Source organism: Artibeus jamaicensis, unplaced genomic scaffold, assembly GCF_021234435.1.
Source record: "Artibeus jamaicensis isolate MK-2021 breed Jamaican fruit bat unplaced genomic scaffold, CSHL_Jam_final contig_887, whole genome shotgun sequence".
Classification (NCBI taxonomy): domain Eukaryota; kingdom Metazoa; phylum Chordata; class Mammalia; order Chiroptera; family Phyllostomidae; genus Artibeus; species Artibeus jamaicensis.
In genome coordinates this window covers 458,093-473,604 of record NW_026522003.1, presented here as the reverse complement: position 1 = coordinate 473,604, position 15,512 = coordinate 458,093, and the positions used below count along the sequence as shown (strand labels likewise).

The window sequence follows — 15,512 nt, the reverse complement described above, 5'->3', positions numbered from 1 at the left end:
TTCCCACGGGTGTACCACCAAATACCAGCTCAGCCTTCAAGACCCGCTCAAGAGCCTCTTCCTCCATGAAGCCCTTCCTGGTGCCTCACCCCCACTCATCCGAATTGAGCCCTCCCTCTCTGCGGCCCACTGCATCCTGGATAGGTCTGTGCCTTTGCCCCTGACACACTTACCGCCCCGTGTACTGGTTGGTTTACCATCTCTGCCTGTGGGCCTGTTGTTCTGTCCTGCCCACCTCCCCAGGGGCGGGGGCCATCGCAATCACCCGGACAGCCCCAGCCCCGGGCGCAACGCCTGGCGCCCAGGAGCTGCTCGGTGAATGGCTGCCGCCTTAATACATGAGCCGCTTAGGGGACGGAGGGTGAAGACGTTCTGAGCACTCACCCCAGACCACCGTGTACCTGAATGTCTTCACATGGCGCGTGCAGCTCCGGAGCAATGGCTCGCTTCCCCCGGTCTCACTAGGGAATGACTAATGTCTTGTTTTCCCAGATCTGTGCATGACTTGGCCCCTCCCGGGAGGGATCTCAGGGCAGAGGGTGAACTGTGGGCACTACAAAGATGCCTCCACAATCAGTCCTTAAGAATCAGTCCACATTTCCCCGCTGGGCAGCCATCTTCAGGGGTTGTTGTGTGACCAGGACGTGAGACTGTGCCCCTAAACAATTGTGTCCATGTCCTTGCATCCCCCTGCTCATAGGTGCCTGGGACACGGAACCTCAGTCTGAGAGCTATGAGGTTCAGCACAGTTTTGTGAAGATCTCCATTCTGTTGTATTTGGGTTGGTGCGGTGGAGTGTGTGTGTGTGTGTGTGACAACACAGCCCAGTGTTCTTGTATACGTGCAAATATCCGTCACTAGAATGATGTGGGGAGTGTTGTGAGGCGGGGCGTGCTTCCCTGTGTACATCTGTAGGGCTATAACTGTCGTGGTGTCACGGAGAGTTTATGTGTTGGCATCTGTGCGTGTCAAGATATGTGTGAGCCTGTGAGTCGTGGGTGCGTGTCTCCATCGTTCCCAGTGTGAATGTGTGTGCGCGCATGCACAGCCACGACATGTGCATCTCTGTGAAGCTGGGTGTGGGTGTGGTGTGAAGGGGAAGATGTGTGTCACTGTGTCTGTGGGGGGTCCTGCCTCTGAGCCGCCCCCAGCCCATCCTCCTCCCCCATTTCTGTGGCTCCCTCCCAGACAGTGGCCCTGCCCCTTCTCTCTTCTCCCTCCCAACTGTTCTCTGCAGGGGGTGGGGGGAGCTGGTGCTGCCGCCCCCCCTCCCCATCCAGGCCCCATAAATAGCAGCAGAGCTAGAGCCGGAGCTGGCGCCAGCGGCTGGAGCAGCAAGGGAGTCGGGGCCAGGGCCAGAACCGGAGAGAGGACCCCCGCAGCTAGAGCCCAGGTGAGCCTCCCCTTCCTCCCTAGCCCAGCCCAGCCCTGCCCAGCCCAGCCCGATCCAGCCTCTGTAACAACATCTCCCCCAGCCCCCAGAGAAGTCTCCGGTCCTGCCAGACCCCCTCACTACTGCACGTCCTTGCCCATCTCGGGGGACCTACCAGAACCGGAGACTGGGGCTGGAAGGCAGCGTCCCTGGCAACCCGGACCCTCCCTCACAGACCCAGAAAGTCACATGCTGTGGGGAAGGGGTCCGAAGCCAGAGAAGGGTCCCAGTTCAGAGGGAGGTACCTACAGGAACTGTCACACCCTCCTGGAGACAGACACAAGGCTAGGGGACAGACACACAGGGTGGGCACAGTCACACCAATGCACACTCGCTGGGAGAAGCAGGACAGGAAATCAGACAGCCTCACCCTGAGACGTGGACAGACACAGATAGATGAACTGACCGGCCATGAACTCGGGCCGGCGTGCCCCTGCCTGCTGCTGCCCGAGGTTTGGTGCCACTGCTGGGGGAGGGTGGCGTGCGTGCGTCCCACAGACAGCATGGAGGGGGCGCAGCTCCCCCAAAACCTCGTCGCTAAGAGACAGTGCTAGTGCTGCCAAGAAGTGTGAGAACAGGGTGGGGTGGGAAGGAAAGCGAGAGTTGTCATAGTGGGAGCCCCTGCCAGGAGCCTGGAGGAGCTTTCAGCAGGGACAGGGCTCTGCCTCTAACTCCCAGAGCCCACCGTCCCTCCCTCCCCGTCAGCCAGCCAGCTGGAAGGTGAGTGCGGGGAGGTAAACAGGGACAGGCGCCAGGGTACCTTCCGCCCTGCCTCCCTCTGCCCACCACGGCTCCATTCCTGAGACCCATCCTCTTTAGACCTCCAGGGCCAGTCCACCCCTTTCCCCACCCCCTTGCTTCAGTTCACCTCCCTCCTGCCAAGGCTGAGTGCAGCACTGGCTCAAACATCAGCTGGGAAATAGCAGAAGGTGCTGAGGCGGATAAAAGTGTGGATCAATCGATGGCCTAGGAGCCGAGGCTGCCAGCAACCCCACCCCCTGCCCCTAGCCCTGCCCAGCCCCGTCCGGGCACACTAGGCCGGAAGGGGTGACAGAAGTGCAGGGCCCTGCAGGCGTGGGAGGCTCAAGGCCTCTGTCCTCCCTGCTCAGAGCTTCAGGGGAGGCCAAGCCCGGAGAGGGCGGAGGAAACAGGAGGTCCGTGAGGTCCAGGGTCTCGGCAAGCAGGGGAAGGGAGGGTGGGGCCCAGGCTCCCGGGAGATAGACTCCCTTCCCCGGTATGTGTTCCCTTCCCAGTGTCCACACTATCCGCTCTGTCCCCACAGAGACATGTCGAACCCTGAGATGGAATGGGTGCCTGAGCCCTCAGCCATGACACTGGGGGCCTCTCGGGTGGAGCTTCGGGTATCCTGCCATGGCCTGTTGGACCGAGACACACTCACCAAGCCCCACCCTTGTGTGCTGCTCAAGCTCTACTCTGAGGAGCAGTGGGTGGAGGTGAGAGGGGGTCTTTCCTTCACTGACCTCCTGGCTGGGAAGGAAGGGGGCCAGGTGGGGGCAACAGAACCTCACAAGGGAATGTGAGGACCCCCAGGGGCCTCTTCCAGCCTGTGTGGGTAACCTTGAGAAGGATGTGGCATCACTGCAAACACAAACTTTTCCACAACGTCTAAAGCCCAGCATTCCAGCGGGTCCTGAGAGGGTCCCACAGACAGTGGCGCTGCTCCCAGGAGCCTTATGAGAGCCCCGGACAGCTGATAGTCCAGTGAGCTGGCGGCCCCCTGAGCCCAGGGGTTCATTCGAAGGGGGGGAAGAGCTAGTCGCTGGGGTTGCGCAAGCCCAAGGGAAGCTGGCATGATGGGTGGTCCGGGGCTGGGAAGAGTACCTGGGTTCCCAGAGGGCCCTGGCCTCCCTGTCACAGGTGGAGCGCACGGAGGTGCTGCGCTCCTGCTCCAGCCCCGTCTTCTCCCGGGTGCTGGCCCTCGAGTACTTTTTTGAGGAAAAGCAGCCCCTGCAGTTCCACGTGTTTGACGCCGAGGACGGAGCCACCAGCCCCAGCAGCGACACCTTCCTTGGCTCTACAGAGTGCACCTTGGGCCAGGTCTGCATTCCCAACCTGCCCCACCCCCATCAGCTTCTACCCCGGAAATCCAAAATAACAGAGGGCATGAGCTCCGGAGGTAGTAGTTCATTTTGGGCTTGGGCCCCATCTCCGCCATTCACTGTCTGCATCGCCTCGGACAAGAGACTTAACCTGTCAGAGTCTTAGTTTCCTCATCTGAACAGGAGGGGGTCACAGTGCCTACCTTAAGGCTGCTGTAGAAATGAAGCGCAATCCTAGCCCAACTGGCACTCATCACCTCTGTCCCTTATTAGCCTTGGCCAAGGCAGGTGGGGCCTCACAGCTGGGTCTCCCTTCACCTCCATCCCCAGATTGTGTCACAAACCAAGGTCACTAAGCCATTGCTGCTGAAGAATGGGAAGCCTGCGGGCAGGTCCACCATCACGGTAGGCAAGGTCACCCGTACTCGCCCTTGGGCAGGGCATCCAAGGCCCCCGCATGGACACCCATGGTGACATCATCATGCCCAGGACTGGGTCCCACTTAAGGGAAATGGCACAGGGCGGCCCTCGTGGGAGGCGGGAGGGGGGAGTGCTGCCACTTGTGCTCCCCTTGCAGATTGTGGCCGAGGAGGTGTCTGGCACCAACGACTACGTGCAGCTCACCTTCAGAGCCCACAAGCTGGACAACAAGGTTGAAACCCCAGAGCCCAGGCCCCTACTCAAGACAAGCCCCAGGGTCCCAGCACTGCTCCCTTCTCGGTGCTAGCCATCTCCCCCTGCACACCTCACCAGCCTCATGGGCCTTTCCCGCCATGTCCCCAGGATCTGTTCAGCAAGTCTGACCCTTTCATGGAGATCTATAAGACCAATGAGGACCAGAGTGAGCAGCTGGTCTGGAGGACCGAGGTGGGTGCCTGGGGGTCTGGGAAAGAAGGGAGGAAGAGCAGAGTAGGGAAACCTAGAGAGGAGATGACCGTCTCTTGTGCCTCTCCAAGGTGGTAAAGAACAACCTGAGCCCCAGCTGGGAGCCGTTCCGCCTGTCCCTGCACTCTCTGTGCAGCTGTGACATCCACCGGCCTCTCAAGGTGACGCGCACTCCAAGCAAGGGCAGCCTACTGAAGCACCCAGCCTGTGTTTGAGGCCTTCCCCGCTGAGTGTAGCCAGCTCCCTCCCCCTCCCCCATGAGATAAGATCTTCCCACTGTGGGGCAAAGAAACGGTCACAGTGCAATGTCCCTCCTGTGTGCCTTTTATCAGAAGCCAAACCCCTGCCAGACTGAGCCAAAGAACACAGTCTCAGCAGATGGCCTCTCTGGGCAGGTCGAGTTCCTCTTTTGGGGCCTAGAAACTGTTAGCTGCCCCCTCCCTGAGCCCCTGCCCCTGCCCCAGGAACCCACTGAACCTCCCTGACCCTGACTGCCCCCTACCTTCGCAGTTCCTGGTGTATGACTATGACTCAAGTGGGAAACATGACTTCATTGGAGAGTTCACCAGCACCTTCCAGGAGATGCAGGAAGGAACAGCAAATCCTGGACAAGAGGTGTCACAAAGATCCCCCCAGAAGGCCCCCCCAAGATCCCTGGGAAAATCCTGGGGGTGACACTGAAGAGGCCACTGTGTGTGATGGGAGTTGCGGAGTGTAGAAAGGCTCCCAGGCTCAGACTAAGGACTGGGCCGTGGAGGCCTTGCTCTGGGTGACTCTGCTGGAAGGGGAATGAGGGGTCGTCTGATGGAATCGTGACCTGGGCTGTTGGGGTATGTGGGGGTCTAGAGGCAGTGGGACTGCATCAACCCCAAGTATCGGGACAAGAAGAAGAACTACAAGAGCTCGGGGACCATAGTGCTGGCCCAGTGCACGGTAAATCCCGGTGCCAGCCTCAAGCCCTGCCCCAGGCCTGAGCCCCACTGCGACCTCACATTCAGCTCTCCCCTTGCTTCTGGGAACGGAAAACCCTTGCCCTATATCACCACCAGCTTCAACCTCAAAAACTCTATCTAGTTCCTCCACTCCCCCCACAGAGCCCCACCTAGCTCCCTCCTCAAAGGACCATCCCTTCACCTTACCTCTCCTGCTTCCATCAGGTGGAAAAGGTGCACACCTTCCTGGATTACATCATGGGTGGCTGCCAGATCAGCTTCACGGTAAAGGCCCAAGGGGTGGGGACATAGGCAAGAGGAAAGGGCTAAGCTCATAGTGAACAGAAGGAGCCCAGAATCCTCTCTGCCCTACTCAGTACTCTCATGACCTTAGCATTGTCGCCTGGTACCCCCTCACCCCACCCCATGAGGATGCTGCCTGTGGGCTCACCCAGATTCACCTTAGTCCCCTACAGACACGAGCTCTGGCCTAGCCTCTCTGTTGGTTCTCAAGGATGGAACAAGTCCCTTTTCCCATCACTACCAGGTGGCCATTGACTTCACAGCCTCCAACGGGGACCCAAGGAGCAGCCAGTCCCTACACTGCCTCAGCCCCCGCCAGCCCAACCACTACCTGCAGGCCCTGCGTGCAGTGGGAGGCATCTGCCAAGACTATGACAGGTAGAGGTGGGGGGCAGGGATGGGGAGACAGGCAGGGAGGCCTTGCGCAGTGGGCCCTACAGCCTTTTCTTCTCCCCAGTGATAAGCGGTTCCCAGCGTTTGGCTTTGGGGCTCGAATCCCTCCCAACTTTGAGGTAGGCTGGGTGCCAAGAAAAGGAAGGAGATGGTGGGGGAGTGAGACAGAAAGAAGCAGTCTCCTTGCTGTTCTCGCCCTATCCTCACAGGTGTCCCATGACTTTGCTATCAACTTTGAGCCCGAAAATCCTGAATGTGAAGGTAAGAGGGAAGGTTCCCACTGGCAGCCTGACCTCCGCCCAGTTCCCCCAGCCCTCCACACTTCCCATACAGCTACTGCACACTCCCTGCACCCCATGCCAGGACACAGACTGCATTCCCACGGGCCCAGCTCCCTGCCCCTTTACCCATCCAGCGCCTGTCTTCCTTTGGTAAGGCTTCCAGACTCTGGCCCAGCATCTAGCATCCACATGCCCCAGTGCCTGGACCATCCAACCCTCCTACTTACTGAGGAACTAGTGAGGGATGGGGCAGGACACCTCCTTGCTTTAAGGGGTGTCAAGAAGGGCTCTCTGCTAACCTCTGACAGCCTCACCTCTGCCCACAGAGATCTCAGGGGTCATCGCCGCCTACCGTCGATGCCTGCCCCAGATCCAGCTCTATGGCCCCACCAACGTGGCCCCCATCATCAACCGCGTGGCGGGGCCAGCCCAGCGGGAGCAGAGCACTGGCCAAGCCACGGTGAGGAGAGGAAGCAGGCAACCGGGTTTCTGCCCAGGTGTCCTTGAGTGGGGCCTGGGCCAGGGCCTGGGCCTGAAGTGGGTGCCAAGGCCCTTGCATACAGAGCCTACCCTTCCTTCTCTCCACCTGCCCTCAGAAGTACTCGGTGCTGCTGGTGCTCACAGATGGCGTGGTGAGCGACATGGCTGAGACCCGCACTGCCATCGTGCGTGCTTCCCGCCTGCCCATGTCCATCATCATCGTGGGTGTGGGCAATGCAGACTTCACTGACATGCGGCTGCTAGATGGTGACGACGGTCCCTTGCGCTGTCCCCGAGGGGTGCCCGCGGCACGAGACATCGTCCAGTTCGTGCCCTTCCGAGACTTCAAGGATGTAAGTCCCTACGCCCTCACCCAACAGGGCTGCTCAGCTCCTCATACCCCTGAATCTGACCTGTTTCTCCCACTGGGTCGGTGTCCTGAGAAGGACTCAGGAGCCCAGCTGGCCATTCCGAAGCCACGCCCACCCAACCCCGCCCCGTGCGTTCGGATGCCTAACCACGACCACGGGCCCCCCCGCAGGCCGCACCCTCTGCGCTGGCTAAGTGCGTCCTGGCCGAGGTGCCCCGGCAGGTGGTGGAGTACTACGCCAGCCAAGGGATCAGCCCTGGGGTGCCCAGGCCCTGCACGCCGGCCACAACCCCCAGCCCTAGCCCGTGACTGCTTCCCACCGGACCTACACTCCCTCAGCCTCTCAGTGAGTCCTGAGGGCCCAAAGGTATGGACACTAAGGGGTGCAAGCTGGGGCTTGGTGGAGCCCATTTTGGCCGGTTGTGGTTATAGAGGGGGTTGCTTATGACGATCCCACCCTCTCCCAGGTGCCTGTCCTGAACCTTGTGACTCCAGTGATCATTGCCTCTCCCTCTTGGATCAGCTGTGCCCCCTGAATCCTGGAAGCGAGTGGAGAGCCCTGCCCCATCTCTCCAGGCCCCATAGCTGTCAGCCTAGTGGCCCCTCAATGACTCCTCAGTGATCCTGACTTTCCGGCCATTAATAAAGGGAACCACTCCTAGCACCTCAGCCTCTACCCATCATGTCTCAGATGCCCATTGAACCGTCTGTAGTGTCCACACCATTAAGAAATGAAGGCCAGCACCTTTCAAACGCTGGGCCAGAGCTCATCAGACAGCCAGATGCCTCTAATTTCACCCCCACTATTTACCAGTGAGATCTGAGGAACCCTGATCCTCATCTCCTAACCCCAGGGGACCAGGCACCTTGGGGGTTAATCACTGGGTGGGGGACGTAATAAGGGGCTGTCAAAGGAGCAGGCTAATGCCTTTTTACAGCTGTCTCCAGAGAAGCCCAGCTGAGTCCCCAAGGGCTGAACTCCAGCCCCCACACAGCTGTGGGGTGGGGCCCAGAAGGGGTGTGTGGGGGTGGGACTGAAGGAGGGCAGCGGGTCTGCTAGTGAATTGTGAATACAAAGGGGGTGTAAAGGGGGCGTTTAAGTCTGCGCTGCCTGTTTTTCCTGGTGTGTAAATGTGTGCGTGTGTGTTCATGCACTGCACATCCCTGATGCTCTGTGGGTGTGGCCTTAATGGTTCAGGAAGTCCAGCTGTGTACTTAATAACATTAACAATAGCAGCATATATTGTTTAGCCAAAGAAGAAGCGGTAGCCTGGAACTTGAGCCCGGGCCCATCTGACTAACGTGCTCACACTCTTAATCACTAGCGTGCTACTTCTGTGTGGGATGTATCTGGGTGACCATCATCTTGTGATGCAGTATTTACCTGTAGCCTGATCGTGTGTATGAGTGCAGGTACCTGCGGATGGGAGTCTCTACCTCTGTGTGTGTGTGTGTGTGTGTGTGTGTGTGTGCCTCAGGCCCAACCAAGTAAAATGTGCAAGAACAGTGGTGGGTCTGAATTGCAGCTCCAAAGAGCAGATGAGACCCTCATGAGATCCAGAGTGAGGAAACAAGAGCTGGGCTCCCAAAGGGGTCCTCCCTGTCCCAGCCTCTCCCTTCAGTGATGTGTGTGGAAGGGGATGCAGGAGAGGCTAAAGGTGCCAGGAGCCAGCCACAGCCAGAGCGAGTAGCCAGTAGTCAATAGCCAATGGCCAATAGCCAGTGGTGGGAAAAGGAAAGGAGAAGAGAAAGAAATCCTCAGGGGTAGGGCGATGGAAGAGAGGCCTTCCACTGCAGGCTCCTGAGTGGAGGAGGAACAAGCCTGGGCCAGAGGAGGGGAAGGAAGGGACGAGAACTGGAATGGGAAGGAGCAGCTGGAGAGGGGGTGGCTAGAGGGGCCAGAAAGGAAGAGAGACATATGGGAGCCTCTTCTCCCACACCCGATTGACTCTCCCATTTATTATGTCCCTTAGAGTATCTGATGAGGTTGCTGCTCCCAGTTCAATGCCTCTGATCTGCCCAGATTCCCCACCCACTCCCACCATAGGCTGCTAAAGCAGAGGGCTGGATTTCCATGGCAACTGTAAGGCCTCAGGATAGCTATAAACAGGCCTGGCCCTGTCACTGATGCTCCTGGGCTTCTGTCCAGTGGCGGTGGGAGGGGGAGTCGCCATCTGGCCCAATCTCCACCCCTCCACCCCATTTTCATTAGGCCTCCAGAACGGAAAGGCACCAGTCAACCCAGTTAGGGGGCTTCCCAGTTTCTTTCTTTCTTTCTCTCTCTCTCTCTCACACACACACACACACAAGTCTGGAGCAAGTATAAAAAAACGAACACTTTAGCATAAAGTTCTGCCCAGACTTCAAGTTTAATTCACAAAAGCTGTGTTCTCTCAGCTCCTTGTCATGCTGGGGAAAGTCTCACCTCAGCCTCAGAAAGGCAGAAATTAGTAGGATTACCTTATGTAGGTCTGGAGGTCAAGGCAGCCTGGGCTCATCACTGCCAAGGCTGCAGCCAGGAAGCTGGAGCAGGACAGGAAATCCCTTTGGTGAGGTTGTCTTGGGGAGACCATTGGATTCCCACACTAAGGAGATGCCAGAACTGGAGAGGTGTCAGAAATCATCCAGTCCAAATGAGGTTTAGATGAGGTAACCAAGCCCCAGGGAGCAAACAATTTGCTCAAGATGACAGAGGTATCTTGTGGCAGAGCTGGGACTAGCACCCAGGTCTCCAGACTCCTGCCCACAGTTCTCTCCCAGCCCTCACTAACCACCCCCAGAGCTCCGCAGGGCTTTGCAACTCTGGGCCCCAGAGGCCACTGGGTTGGGTAGAAGGAAAGCCTCTTGGATAAAGTTCCTAGTTACTGGAAATTAGAATCTTGAAAATGCAATAGTCCTAAGTGGGGAGGTTACAGAATGGAAATACAGCCTTATTGCTAATTGCACTACATGTCGAAAGCCTTGAATTAAAATCTAAACTGAGGGGGAAGCAGCACCACTCCCTCACCTCCCACACACTGTCACCCAACCATCATCCACGCCCCCCCCCCCCGACACACACACACACACATAAACAGTGCCTGGCACTGGTTCCTGCAGATCTCAGTATCCTAGTCATGTGGATGTGGGCAGAAGGTGGTGGGTTTCTGTATGGCTTGCCTGAGGGGCGGGGAAACCCTCTCTCAGAAAATGACCATCACCTAACTTCGGAACATGCCTTGAGGGCCCAGGAAATTTGGGAATATTGCTGTGGTCATACAAAGGAGTGTCTGGCACCAGAAGGTGCTCAGTAACCACCTAGCGAATGGTACAGCTGCCTTCCAGACGACGCCTCCCACCCACCTCTTCCACCACTCCGCGGCCCCCAGCGGCTCAAATGAAGAAGTGGGAGTGGTCCCCGGACCCAAGGCCGCTGGAGGACAGTCTGTCACAACGAGCCTTGTAGAGGTCACGCTCCCTGGCCAGGCGGGCCACCTCGGCCCGCAGCGCGTCCAGCTGGGCGGCCAGGCGGGCGCGCTCTGCCTCCAGCCCGCGCCGCTGCTGCAGCCTCTTGGACCGACAGGCCTGCGCGTACCCGCGGTTCTTCAGCGTGCGGCGCCTCTGCTTCAGCCGCAGCGCCTCGTCGCGCCCGCAGCCCCGCAGCTGTCGGTTTAACTCCCGCACAGACATCGACACCAGCGCCGCGTCGGAAAAACGCTCGGCTAGCTGCAGAGGGAGCAGATAGAGACCGGGTCAGGACTGGCTCCCGCCCGCTCCTCACTCCGGTTCCAAGCTACGCTGGCCCCGCCCCCTGGGAAGGCCCCGCCTCCGGCTCTCAACTGGACCGGAACGCTCACCTTTCTACCGACTTCATCTCCCAGTCGCGACCCCGCCCCAGGTTTCAACACTTTCCGGTCACCCAGGCCTTTGCCCTGGGACTCCCGCCCCTCAGGACCCGCCCCGCGCTGCAGGCCCCGCCCACCTCCCACTGTCCCGAGAGCTAGTCCCGCACCCGAACACCCCCAGATACATCCTGCTCCAGACCCAAATGTCTCCGGTAGACCAGCGCCCACATAAACCCCGCCTTTCCAACGCACCTGGCTCTCCTGTCCTGAAAGCCACAACCCTGTGACCCTCAAAGGATTTGGATTACATCCTAATACCTTCAACACCCCCATCTGTGTCTGTAATTAATAGGATGAATCCCAATCCTTTCTGAGAAGGTTGGGGGCTGGAGAAGCACGAAGTCTTGAAAAGGCCAACCTCATTATCGTTCCCATAGTTTTAACTCCACTCTATCCAAGCGCAACTCTTTCCCTGTTTTCCACACATGGCACATCTATTGATCTATCACCCTGTCATCACCTGCTCCCCTACGCTTTTTAATTCTCAACTCTCTTTTTTCTGTCCTCTTCTAGCCTTCTCCCTCTTCCTCCTGGGTTAGCATATTCATTTCTCTCCATTTGAAAAAAGAAGGAGGGGCGGGGGTAGAACGTTGTTTTCTCTATGTGATTTCTTTCAAGGGCCCTTCTTCCCTTCTCCTGCCCTCTGTCTCTTTTCCTGCCCGGGAACTCTTTCCCTCACCCTGCCTCCTCTCGGAACCAGCTCACTGATCACTCACCTGGATATGCTGGGCTCCCGGCTCCTCTGGGCTCCCTGGGTAGTAGCCGTGGGGCCCCTCAACGGGGACTGGGCTCTGACTCTGCAGCAGCTCCACTGCCTCCTCAGGACTCAGCCCCAGCGCCTCCCCAGCCTCCAGCTGCTGCTGCAGGGTGGCCATCCAGTACAGCTCCTCAAGGCCTGGCCGGGATCCCTCAGGGGCCCCCACCATGCCTGGCTCACTGAAGGTGGGTGAAGGAGGCACTGAGCTGTAAGGTGTGGAGCCCAGCGAGGCTGTGAGGGGGCCAGATGGCCCCTCTGAAGGTTCCCTCTTTACCTCGAACTTCATTAAGTCAAAGTCATTGACATATTCCATGGCCAAGGGGCTGGGAGGCAGTGCCATTCTGGGGCTGGGTTGGGAGGGACACACCTGCAAAAAAAAAAGAAGAGGAAACTTGGAGCCCTGCAGGCCATCTGCCAATCTTCTTCACCACACCTGCTCCCCCAAAGCCCAAGTGCCCTGGAGGCCTAATTCTGGAAAGCAGGAGTGATGGTGCAGCCCTATTCCCTGCATAAAACCTCCAGGCTGGGGGCCAACTTTCCAGGTGGTGGGGCCTCCTGACTGGGGGCAAGTAGCTTAAAACCCTGAGTGAGGAAGAGGATAGCAGAGCCTCTAGCCCCACAGGTACCTCAGATCTATGAAAAACAGGAGGACTATGGCAGTGTTCCAACTCTAATGTTGGAACACCCTGAGATACTCTGTCATCTCAAGAGGCATCATTCCATTTCTAAGCAATTAAAAAATTTTGTTTAATTAACTGTGACAGAGAATGTGTATATTTTTGGACAATGGGAAGAATGTATGCTATGAATTTTAATATGTCTAAGGATAACATGCTATTATACCTCTCCTTTTCTCAGAGCACCCAAGACAATGCCTTGCATATAGAAGATCCTTACTGCACATCTGTTCTATGGTAATCAACCAATGAATTCCTTTTATAGGAGTGAGAGACTTTGCAAGGAAAAAAGAAAGATCCTACAATCAGTTTTAAAGAGAGCAATCAGATCAGGAGAGTGGTGACCTTCTTTCCTCAAGGTCAACCTCTCCACAGGAAACTGTGCAAGACTGGTTTTCCTCCTTGCATTCAGAACCCCCTGTGTTGTCTGATCTTAAGCAGATTCCCTTCCCCTTTCTGGACCCAGTTTCCCCTTCCGTTCAATGAAGGGAGTTAGACTTTATCATTCCCCAAAGAATCATCTGTGAAACACTAAGCAAGAGACACCTGAGGAAAGGTGTGTGCTCAGGAAACCTTGAGAAACGCTGCCTCCCATCCCCACCTCCTGCACATTCACAAAACCAGCAGCATATTAATCTAAGCAGTCCTTCAGTGTATTATCTGTCCAACTTCACAGAGTACCAAACTCAAACTTCCATCGCCGGGAACTCTCCTCCCTGTTACCAACCACGGAGCAGGTACTCACCTGAGGAATCTCTGGCTAGATGACCTCAAAGAGTCTTCCCAGTCTGGAAGCCCCAAACCCTAGCTCAGGTCCCAGTTCCAGCAACTGCACCCGAAGCCCCAGAAGGGACAATGCAGGGAGTGCTCATCCCCAAAGCTTAGAGTTTGGCTCTATCTTGATGCCCAAACCTAGGTATCCCCCTTTCCAATCATATCTCAGACCCTCAGGCTCTGCCCAAAGAGGCAGGAGGAAAGACAAGGCCTCTCCTCCTGTCCCAGGGAAGGGTGTTGCCCTATCGAACTCCTCACCCTTGAGAGGACAGAGGAGATAGAAACAAAGACACAGACTGAAGGAACTGGTCCTTGGCATGGAGAAGATGGTGAGACACTGAGGTGTCCACACAGAATTAGATGAAGAGATAAGTGAGGAGTCTTGTTTATCTCTCTGATGTAAGAGCAGTGAGGGACATAAAGCCAGTACAGGTGGGAGTGGGGCAGGGCACAGAAGAGTGAGGATTCCCGAAGAAAACAGACAACAGAGAGCAGACGGCTGGTATTGGGGGAGGGGGCTCTAGGTCAGAGGCCCAGCACCCAGGAAGGCCCAGGGCATACTCACTTAAGGGATAGCAGAGAGTCAGAGCCAGGCAGACACAGCTTCCCCAGAGGCTGGAGGCCCCATGGAGCCTGGTGCCTTCAAACTCAGAACAAGGGGCTGTGGGCACAGAGCCCACAGGGCGCTCTTAAAGGGATAGCTCTCTGAGGTCATCTGTGGTCCTTAGGCCTTCAGCCAATGAGGTAAGGAGATCATTTGCCTATCTCATTGGCCTGGGGGCGGGGTGGGGTGGGGGGAACAAGAGGAGAGGACAAGTATGCCTCTTCTCAAGGAAGGGAAGAAGACATCTTCCCTGACAAAGCTCCTCACTGATGCTGACTCACATGTACTCAGCTCCCTGGTACGGACCACCACCCTCATGTGAACACAGCCCTCAGCACTCAACCACTGAACGTGTGGGGCTGAAAAGAGAGCCAGACAAGCTCCCAGTGCCTTCGCACTCCCAGGCTCTGCAGCCCCTTGCCATTGTTTTGGGGGAGTGCAAGCTCTCCCAAACCCACTCTCACCTGGACTGTTGTGTGTACCCTGTTTTCAGAAATCCTCACATCTCTGCCCCCTGCCTCGTGCCCACTGTATCTGGCCTCATGATCCTAATAGCTATCCCATCAGAGAGAGAAGCCATCTTCTCCATGATGAATCTGCAGGACTCTACCATCCAATCTCAGTCTCTCCCAATCCTGCTGACCCAGCCCCGAGACAGGCAGCCCAGCCTAGGAGAGGGAGCAGGAAAAGGGAGAAAGGGAAATTCTGCCCCTTCCTTCTAGGCCACAGTGAGACACTGGAATCTAATCACCACCAATCCATCTAAGACTTTTGTAAATGCCCCCATATGCCCTCTGCTTCCTTCCCTCTCTTCCCTGTGTACATCTCTGTCCCACTCGCTTCGTCTCTCACTCGTCCTGGTTCCCAGATGGCTGGTGGATGACCTACATTTTCAGCCTAATCCCCTAACACCTCTTAGAGCTATCATCCCTGAGTAGAAGTGGAAACAGGGATACTAGGAATTAGCCAGGGAGATGTTTAAACCTGTCTGAAGCTGTTTAAATAGGGTCTGTATTGGAACAGAACTCCAAGAGCTAAGAGCTGTGCGCTGCCTTCTGAGGACGCCCAAACGCTCCTATGGGGTTAACAGATCCTCTTTCCCAGCCCAGAGAGAGACGTGGGTGTCCATCAGCCCCAGTGATTATCATTTATAAAAATTAACCTAAATAAATAAATAAAATCTTAAAGGAAAAAAATAAAAGCCCTGGCTGGAGTGGTTCAGTGGATTGAGTGCCAGCCTGTGAAGAAAAAGGTTGCGGGTTTGATTCCCAGTCAGAACACATGCCTGGGTTGTGGGCCAGGTCCCCAGTCGGGAGCATGAGAAAGGCACCTGATCGATGTATCTCTCACACATCATGTTTCTCTCCCTTTCTTTCTCTCTCTCTAAACACAAAGAAATAAAATCTTTTTAAAAATTAAAATTAAAACTAACCCAGCCTTAGGTAAAAAGGTGGGAGATTCATATGATTTAAGACAGTGGTTCTGAAAGTGTGGTCCCCAGATCGACAGCATCACCTGGGAGCTTGTCAGAAATCCAAATTCTCTCGCATCGCCTCACATCCACTGAATGAGAAACTCTGGGGGTGGAGGCCCAAAAATATGTGTCTTAATAAGCACTCTGGGCAATTCTGAGAACACAGAAGTTTGAGAACCACTGGTCTACAGAATGCGTACCATGAA

The 15,512-nt window shown here is 56.5% G+C and overlaps 2 protein-coding genes across 4 annotated transcripts; one reads left to right on the top strand and one right to left on the bottom strand.

Moving 5' to 3' along the window:
* The first annotated feature begins 1,434 nt into the window (after window positions 1-1,434).
* On the top strand, window positions 1,435-8,071 carry CPNE6 (copine 6). 3 transcript variants are annotated; one of them, XM_037129466.2, is made up of 17 exons: window positions 1,435-1,884; window positions 2,715-2,886; window positions 3,311-3,490; window positions 3,823-3,897; window positions 4,070-4,144; window positions 4,276-4,359; window positions 4,449-4,538; window positions 4,888-4,992; window positions 5,224-5,310; window positions 5,535-5,594; window positions 5,857-5,990; window positions 6,070-6,124; window positions 6,215-6,266; window positions 6,613-6,746; window positions 6,883-7,119; window positions 7,308-7,503; window positions 7,604-8,071. In XM_037129466.2, the coding sequence occupies exons 1-16, from the start codon at window positions 1,844-1,846 to the stop codon at window positions 7,443-7,445; spliced, it is 1,719 nt and encodes a 572-aa protein (XP_036985361.2). In that variant the 5' UTR covers window positions 1,435-1,843; the 3' UTR covers window positions 7,446-7,503; window positions 7,604-8,071. The 3 variants fall into 3 exon arrangements, with proteins under 3 accessions (XP_036985361.2, XP_053510871.1, XP_036985362.1); XM_037129467.2 differs by lacking the exon at window positions 1,435-1,884 and adding an exon at window positions 2,215-2,586; XM_053654896.1 differs by lacking the exon at window positions 4,449-4,538.
* A 1,410-nt stretch (window positions 8,072-9,481) lies between these two features.
* On the bottom strand, window positions 9,482-13,983 carry NRL (neural retina leucine zipper). Its single transcript, XM_037129376.2, has 3 exons — window positions 13,794-13,983; window positions 11,737-12,144; window positions 9,482-10,841 (listed from the first exon to the last, which is right to left on the bottom strand). Exons 2-3 carry the CDS (start codon window positions 12,115-12,117, stop codon window positions 10,509-10,511), a joined length of 714 nt encoding a protein of 237 aa, XP_036985271.2. The 5' UTR covers window positions 12,118-12,144; window positions 13,794-13,983; the 3' UTR covers window positions 9,482-10,508.
* Window positions 13,984-15,512: the final 1,529 nt, after the last annotated feature.

Bases quoted from the DNA above. Each gene is read 5' to 3' on its own strand.
- CPNE6 (XM_037129466.2), top strand. From the start codon at position 1,844: ATGAACTCGGGCCGGCGTGCCCCTGCCTGCTGCTGCCCGAG. The intron at 5,595-5,856 runs GTAAAGGCCCAA...CATCACTACCAG, and splicing joins GCTGCCAGATCAGCTTCACG to GTGGCCATTGACTTCACAGC. The intron at 5,991-6,069 runs GTAGAGGTGGGG...TCTTCTCCCCAG, and splicing joins ATCTGCCAAGACTATGACAG to TGATAAGCGGTTCCCAGCGT.
- NRL (XM_037129376.2), bottom strand. From the start codon at position 12,117: ATGGCACTGCCTCCCAGCCCCTTGGCCATGGAATATGTCAATGACTTT. The intron at 10,842-11,736 runs GTGAGTGATCAG...CTCCCTCTGCAG, and splicing joins CGGGAGCCCAGCATATCCAG to CTAGCCGAGCGTTTTTCCGA.